Source organism: Dermacentor andersoni, chromosome 1 (genome assembly GCF_023375885.2).
Source record: "Dermacentor andersoni chromosome 1, qqDerAnde1_hic_scaffold, whole genome shotgun sequence".
Classification (NCBI taxonomy): Eukaryota; Metazoa; Arthropoda; class Arachnida; order Ixodida; family Ixodidae; genus Dermacentor; species Dermacentor andersoni.
The window spans coordinates 62,414,522-62,423,061 of NC_092814.1; the positions used below are offsets into that span (position 1 = coordinate 62,414,522).

The 8,540-nt window shown below is 48.7% G+C and overlaps 1 protein-coding gene across 2 annotated transcripts; it reads right to left on the reverse strand.

The window, feature by feature from the left end:
- Positions 1-290: 290 nt before the first annotated feature.
- LOC126546184 (uncharacterized) lies at positions 291-8,206 on the reverse strand. 2 transcript variants are annotated; one of them, XM_055078343.2, is made up of 3 exons: positions 7,904-8,206; positions 4,029-5,923; positions 291-637 (listed from the first exon to the last, which is right to left on the reverse strand). In XM_055078343.2, the coding sequence occupies exons 2-3, from the start codon at positions 5,867-5,869 to the stop codon at positions 331-333; spliced, it is 2,148 nt and encodes a 715-aa protein (XP_054934318.1). In that variant the 5' UTR covers positions 5,870-5,923; positions 7,904-8,206; the 3' UTR covers positions 291-330. The 2 variants fall into 2 exon arrangements, with proteins under 2 accessions (XP_054934318.1, XP_050050285.2); XM_050194328.2 differs by lacking the exon at positions 7,904-8,206 and having other exon boundaries at positions 4,029-7,310.
- Between the last annotated feature and the right edge of the window lie 334 nt (positions 8,207-8,540).

Genomic DNA, 8,540 nt, shown 5'->3' on the forward strand with positions numbered 1-8,540 from the left:
GACGACGATGATGATGATGATGTGGACACTACAGGTGGAAGCGTATAGATAGATTTTTCACGAGGTGGGCAGCCTCGACTATCTATGTCTTTACATTTCTCCTCGTGTGTCCTGTCTTTTCCTGTTGCAGCGTTCTCACTATTGTCTCTAGACAACACTGATGTACGCATGCGAATTTGTTGAGTCTCCCTGCTTTGCTGTAAGAATGAAATCAGTTGAGGTTCAGCGCTCGACCTATCGTTCCTTTCTCCTCCATCCTAAATATTTATTTTTCTTCCAACACAACAATGTATTCACTGGCCTGTCAAATTGGCCTCAAAAACCCTGTGATCACTGAATAAGCATCGCGGACTCGGCGTGCTGCCTGACGTCCTCTAGCATGAGGTAGCGACGAATCAGCCTCCAGCAGTCCTCGTTGAGGTTGTCAAGTTGAGGGCCACTGTCCTGGCAGGGGTTGCACTCGACGCGGTCCCGGACGACGCGGGCGAGCCGCATGAAGTCGTGTAAGCCTTCCATGTTCCTCAGCCCACGTCTTACAATGGCAGAGGTGTCGTCCACGCTAAGGGACAGCTGCTCGGCGAGCTCTTCGAGCAGTCCGCCATGGCGCCAGACCCGTTCTAAAGCTTGGGCGCAGTGCCTGCAGAAGTGAAGATATTATTTATTAACACGTTCGATGAGTTCAGCGCTGCAACATCTACAACACCACTGTACCAGCGGTGGAGTCACATGCCTTTTCAGATGCAGTCAGCAAAACGGGAACTAAGCCGAATTAAGAACCATGGTGTGAAAAATAGCACAAAAACAGTAAAATGACTAGAAGACGACGACACATGCACCGGCTCACAACTAAAGGCGTTATTGCGGAAACAACCTTTAGATACTCTAGGTTAGCTTATGTCAGATAGCTTAAGAAATATCCGTTCTTTCTGGAATAAAATCTTTAGTGCGGAATCAGCGCTTGTGTCGTCGTGTTCTAGTTTCTGTCAGCGTCTTTTGGCGTTTTTCCTATCGAGGAACCACACCAACTAACCCAACTCTCAGTATTGAAGAACAAGGACGCTTCCGACAAAATGCAAGGTCAAAGCCCACATCAGACTTATATAACCCCTCTCATGGCATACAGGGCGCAAAGAATTAGGGAAAAAAAGTCTCAGTTTTGCCCGAAAGGCGAAGCATCGATTGCGATGGCAAATTAAAAGAGTCATACGAAGTAAGGAACAAAGTACTTTTATCGGCCGTATCAACGTATAAACATTCACTTGCTAACTAAATTAACAAGCATGGTGTCAGGGCGCGAACACATCACACTGGATGGCCGCGGACACTCGCTGTCAAAACGCAACAACAGCGAGCGAAGGGACCTTCGTGGCGTCTCCTTTCAACCCAAACTGAGCACCGAGAACACAGAGCACGCACAAAGCTACGAGCCGTCGACACACTATATAGGCTCTGATCGCTCTCAAGATACGTCAGCGCGATCGCGCGCAGCAGCCACATACGCAGTTGCAGCAGGAGAAAAATTACCGTGAAAAGGCACCGTGCCCCCCCGGTGCCTCGCAACGTTGGGTGCCTCGCGCGCGACGGAAGACGGCATGCTTCCTGCCCGCTTTCCTCCTTTCGCGCGGGCGAGACTGAGTCTCCGATCGTCGGCTCCGCTGGCACGCGTTCATTCGCACATACGGCGTGGGGCGGGGGGCGACAGTGTTATCGGCCTTGGACTTTTTACGGAACATCACGGGGACGGCGACGGCAGAAATCCGCCTACAGTGTCCAATTGCTATCGCAATAAAAAAAAATTAAACACCACAGACAATTACGGACGTAGTGGTTACTGGAGATGCTGTATAAGCAAGTCAACCTGCAATGGGCATCGGCAATCATGTAATCCAGCTTCGTACAGAATTAACGCGAGCGCTGGTAGAACCTTAGACCGCGTCCATTCAAGCTGCACTTGAAGCTCCGAGTATATAAGTTCTAGTTAGTTGCCAGTTGGTGAATTCCTGGAGTACATGAGATGAAATCTAGCGTGCAACTGTTTTGTTAAAAGAGTAACAACAAATAGGCGCGTATTGGTGAGATCTCGTCTCTTTATTACGACAATTCCCTCCTCACTAAACTTCGCGTAAAGCTAGCAGGAGACCTCGTGTATAAGAGAGCGGGAGAAGTGTACGCCCGCTGGCGCACGTTTCTCCCGTTCTCTATATAATATTATATCATATTGTAGTATACTACGATATGATATTCCAGTAAACTTCTAGTCTGCACCGTCTATTCGAGATCTCTGGGTCGGCACCGTTTCCTTCGTAGCACACGGTGCCTTAATGTCACGTTATCGCTATCGTCGCGCTGCCTTCTGTGAAACGAATACAGCATGCAGCTGCAGTAAGCAACTTCATGTGGCGATACGTCGTGCTTTTGTGTTGAACCTTGGCGACTATTGAGGTTAGCCCGGCGTAGAGTGCCATTGGTGGTAAAAGGTGGCGGTAGCAGCCAGCTGCACAGGGAAGGGAACAGTACCAGCGATAGTTCCATTTAGAGATTCATGCTCAAAGCAAGTTGTCTCAAGTCAGTGGCTTACGGTAGACGAGGCAAATGCACTTCGAAGCCTATTACTCCTGCCATGGCGGCTGCACTCCAGTATACACATGGTGTGTACACAAGTCGAACCGACAACGGCGGTTGATGGAATCATGCACAGCCTAGTGGTTTCATGAGCAAAGTGTCACGCACGGAAACAAGACCGAGGACTAGAAAAGGGAAATTTTCACTTCTTGAATAACAGCTCTCGTCTCCAAATGCACGCGTCTCACTGTTCTAACGTGTGTGTCTGCAGCTATCCTTGGGCCCTATAACGCAAAACTATTCCAATATGTTTTTATTCCAATCTCCTGACGTCAAATTTGCGTAACCGCCGACGCAAGCATCGGGCGGTGACCAGCAGGATTGTCTTGACGCAGGGATGTCCTCGTTTATAGGAGGTCACTTTTGTTTGTTTTAAAAAAGAATAACATTGCCTACACTGAGCGGCTTGTCTTATCTAATTCACTGACAAGCGGCGAGGAGCACGCTCAAGTGGACAGGGATTGGATGGGGTCGAACAAGTGCACTGAAAATCGATAACCAGATGAAGAGGGTGGTAGCGGCGTCGGTGATTGGTCCGCTTTACCTTACTTGCGGTGGCTGGTCGGAAATCGCGACGGCATGCAGCGGAAGGTTAAGAATGCCACTAAAACGGATCCTCAGCAAAGAATAGCTGGCAGAACGAGGTTGTAAACATGCCGAAAGTACTCGAAAACGTTACACGGCTAAACAAAAAGCTTTTTGTATGCAAATAAGCCGATGCTCTCCGGCAGGTGCGAGTAGCCAGTGACTGAGCCATCGGCGGCAGCCATCTTTTATTCCTTTCGGAACGGGGCAGCCTGCGGCTATTCAGAAGAAAGCTCAGTTTTCTTCGGCATATTAATGCATCTTCAACGCGTACACGTCACTTTTACGTGGTGAGTTCTCGCGGTTTTGCGACGTCGCGTGACAGGCAGGTCAAGTGGGTGTCGCCCGAAAACCTTTGACCAATAGCCGAGCGCTGATAGCAAAAATTCGTCGAATCATAAATAACTTTTTTCTTTCATTCTTTCCAGTCATGCATAATCAGTGCGTTCACGTCATATCATATGAGGAGCTATCGCGGTTTTCGTGACGTCGCGTGACAGACAGGCGAAGTGGGGGTGGTTCAAAAAAAGTTTTTAGACTAATGGCGGAAGGCTGATTGCAGAATTGGAATAAAAAACTGTGGAATAGCTTTACGTTATAGCACCCTTGTTGCTTGATCAGGAAAGGCGAATGTCAGCATACAAGACAATGGCCCACGACACGCCTACATGGGACCATTCTGGCGAGGTTTGTCCAGCATGCGTGGTGCCAGTCTAGAAAGGCATGTAATGGCATCGTAAAATTTTGACTAAACTGCGTGCGTAACAACGTTACGCGCATGACTGAACGACACTCTGGAGGAATACGTAGTATACACTCACCTGTCCAGTGTACGTCCTCTGGCGAACTGCGCCGCGCGTGTCACCAGGCCGCAGTTTCGACGCACCGTGCCGCAAACGTTGTAGTAGGTCCGCGCCGCTTCTGTGTCCAGTAATTCGTACAAGTCGACCTGGACAAGGTTGTAGTTGTCTGCGATATCCTCAGATAAACGCCGAAGCACGGCGGTGACCACGCCTGGTTCGCCGGCGCCTAGCGAGACTCTGCGTATGGTCCGGCTGGACTTGATAACTTCAGCGAGACGCTCGACTCGGTGTTGGTCTGGCACGTGGCCGTTACCGCTGTTACTGCAGGTGGTAAGAACATACACGTCCAGCTCCTTGATGCTCGTGTTCCTGGAAAGCGACTCGACTATCTTTGTCCAAGATGCGTTCATATCTTCGATCGGGTCGTCATAGTGCGACCACATAATCAGCCTCAGTTTCCGGAGGAACTTCGCAGCTTCTACGCACGCAGCAACCGCCCAAACGGTTTCCACATCACCCAGCCTCATATACATTTGCACGGATGTTATGTGCATAAATTTCTGCAAGGCACATGAGAGCTCTCCTACAATAATGGGGCTGCAGGATAGATCCACGTCCGAGAATGCCTTACAGTAAATCAAATCCAAGTTGCTGTCGACGAAGTAGGTTCCGAACGAGACTTTCTCTTCGGCTCCGCTTTCTTTGAGTGCTTTGCACAGCACGTGCATGTCACGATTAGCTGTGGCAAGGTCGGAAATGCTCAATTTTTTTAGAGTGTCTTTTCTCGAAGCGATATAGAAGAATTCCACCCACTGCGCCGAGTTCCAGATGAACATAGGAAGGCTGAGTTCTTCCAACGTCTCGCTGTTGTATAATGGGGCATACCAGGAGTTGTAGTCTATGCTCGGCTCAAACAAAGGTTGCGAACACAAAACTAAGTTGAAGCTTCGAATAACTCGATTTTCCGTGAAAGTCCTCGCTGCCAGTCTGGCGTTCTCTTGGTCAAACTGAATGTTGTTCAGGTTGACGGTCTTGATCGCCTTATTGTAGGGGAGGCCTTCAGCTATCCAGTTAGAGGAGTTTCGACTATCGGCGCCGTCTGATGTTACGCTCAGTTTTGTCAGCGAGGTGTTGTCCCTCAGGTACTGCGCGAACTCGTCCGGTCCAGCTTCGCGTATAACAGAACCGTGGATTGACAGCTCTTTCAGCGTTGTATTTTCTTTAAGAGCTGCGATGAACGCCCTTGCCGTGCTGCCTGTCATACACAGCTCTGGAACCTTGAGAGACATCAGCGATGTGCTGACGCGAACAACAGTCGACAGAGCAGATGACAGTTCGTCGCTTAACCCCGGCGCCACACATTCCAATTCCTCCAGTTGTTTCAAAGAACAGAAGACGTCGCCGAGATTCTGATTAACGACAGGCCCTCTGAAGTCGATATTCAGTAGCCTAGTGGAACGGCTGAATTTGAGGGCGTCGCAAATTAGCAGCCCATTCGACGAGAATATATCCCGGCCAATGTGGGCGTGCAGTACGCACGGGTGCGTCTTCAGAATCTGGTAAGCAAGCGCTATTGCTTGGTGGAATATACTTTCCTGCCCCCAGGGCATATACAGGTACTTCTCCTCCAGGCTCACTAGCCCTAGCTGCCCGCACAGTGCCGGCAGTTCCCGCAATTCCAACTTAGCGTAAATTAGCAAGTCATTGACCTTCGAAAGGTGATCCTGAAGTTGACATGTGCTCTCAGGCGTTGCCGTACATCGTAGCAGGTGGTCGAAACGTGCGCTCGCGAAGGAAGCTTCTGTCGAACCTCCTCGTTCAGCCAGGGTGAGATTGAAAGCAGCAGCCGGTTCTGCCATAATATTCTGCTCCGCTTGTGTATCCGGAGTTTTACTGGGCGTTTGTGTTGCGACCTGCATCAGGCACAGAAGCGATACAATACTACTCGTTTCTCTCGGAAATGGGACAACAAGGTTCTTAAAGATACGCTAAGCAGAAATACTAATTCGGGCTAGGTCGCTAATTGAGTACCCCTCTCCAACACCAAAATGACCACTCTCACCTTAAGACGAGGCTTGGTAAGAGAGGGAGAAAAAGAGACGCAGAACCAAAAGATGGATGGTGCCGCCGATCTGCACTTCGCGCGCCAGCTCGCATGGCGTCACTGATTTTGGCACTGTCTTATCCCGGGTCTAGTTAAGTATTTCCGTTAGAGAATAAAGAAGGCAATGCAGGACGAAACCGTACGCTAGGAAAGCATATGACAACCCAGCAAGGTTTAAGAACTTGTCCTGCGCCAAAGGCGGCGATACGCTGAAGTCCTCGACGCCACACTGGCTTACCAGCGCTAAGGTTTCGGCACGAAATTCATTTGACGGAAAATTCAGCCACGATTTTGTAGCCGAAAATTTATCGCTAAAACAATCTTCTTTTTTTTTATCGTCATCGTGAGCGCAAGCAAGGCAGGTGTTCTCAATCAAAACGTTTCGTAATACTTTGTACAACTACAGTGGCGCCGCTTGATATCTAGCTGGGCGAGACCGCTCACGTGGCGCAGGCGCCAGTCCTAAATGCTGCCTAAATAGGAGCGACAAGTATACGCGATTTCCGCGGGCGCGCGTGGTCGAAACGAAGCCCGCGTCCCTCCGCCGTGCGCCGACCGGGGCGCAACTGCCACGCGGTGCAAGCAATGCCAGGGCACGCAGCAGCGTGAGCAACGCGCTTTGCTAAATGTCGCCAATCACGCTGCGACTGCGTGAGCAAGGTGCATCTATACTGCGGCGTTCCTACAGATTCAGACTGCGACCCGGAACCGGCTCGAGCTGCACCTATGGGTCGACGCTCGCGGTGCACAGAAAAGGCTACGGTGAGACACGGGGGCGTTCGAGCTAGAGGTCGAGCACGGCCGTGGTTAAAAAAAAAAAAAAAAAAGACACGCGACTAACTTTGCAATTCCGTAACTCTGCACCAAAAACGAATGTCGCAATTCTGTAAATTGCATCTGTTAGACCATCCAAAGCGTACAAATTCGTTTTGTGAATTTGCAGCTCATGTGAAACTACTGCAAGGTTTACGAGGGTTATGCAAAAATCCTACTCGCAAATTGGTCGTATACATTTCAGCTCGGTGTTTAATACATCCGTTTTTTCCACTTTATGTGTATTGTTAGCTGTAGTTTACAAAATTGTGATGTCATTGCCGAGATTGAGTTGTAAAATAATTACTTAAGCTGCTTTATTTTTTCAACTTTCATTATATTTTTTCTAAAACCATACTGCATAAATTGAATATTCACTCCTGCAGTCGCTGGGTTTTAACTTTCCACTTTTAACAGCAACAAATCTTTTCAAAATCGGTGCTGTGGTTGTCTAGAAAAAGTATTTATCCTTTTACATGCATCTATGCATGCATGTGAACGCTTCAAGCTACAGCTTCCTCTTAAAAATAATCTCGCCGCTATAAGTTGACGAGGATCACATCTTCTCTACTTTGTAGTAAAGCGAAGCTAAAAGCAATTAAAGGTTGCCCGCACAGCACATGAGTATCCGGTACGTCAGACTCTATGACATTACATGCACGTCACACGCACGCACGCAGTTGGAATGATGCGTTTTTGAGGCTGCTCAATTTTATGCATCTACGGCGATCTATGAAATTTGGGTCTCTTCAACGTATACATTGGGTCTTATAGCTTGTGTATAGCTTTAGATCGTTAAGCCTATGTAGTCGACGGGGGAGAATTTCTAGCAAAATTTCACCGTCTTTTCACACGATGGCTAATCACGAAAGACACGGCAACTGAATGACGCACCCCCACACAATACGCTATATGCAGATAGTGAAAGTGTGAGCCCTATATGACATGTTTCATGCAGTAAGGAATGTCCACTTACCAAGCACAACGCATCCGTCGCAGTCTACTTGGCGTCTTCTTCTTCTTCAGCTGCCTCTACTCGAGGATCCTTGCTCGAGACTGGCCAACGCACGAGAGAGAGAGCGCGTTCTGTGGTCGTCGTCGTCGTCTTCGTTTCACAACCAAGTCGCCGTTGGTGTAATGATAGAAAACTCCAAATGCCGCACTTTAAAGTTTTAATTGCCAGAAAGCGCTGCCATTTCACTACCCGAGGCTGAGAATGAGTATGACTTTACATAAGAAAGGTTTGAACCATAGAGTTTGAACAGCTTGCCCAGTGGTGTCAACCCCTAACGGAAGCGGAAACAGCGCGAACATGCCCTCTCGTCCACAGTGTGCTCGTACTCATGGTTAGAAAAAACAAATCAAACCAAAATGCTCTAAAAATACTATATATGAGTGTTATTCATTATTAAATAAAGTCTTTTTGCCACTTGATATGTGCGAACTGCACATACTCTCGACAACAGCGACGTGCTTCTGTTCATTCCTTCCTCCATGTTGTCTATCATAGAGTTTCTCACTAGATTACCTAGAGGGAAATCTGGCGCTGCTGCGCTGTGGTATGCATGGGAATGCCGGTATGTTGTGACTTCGGATTGGCGCCGTTCTCGGAG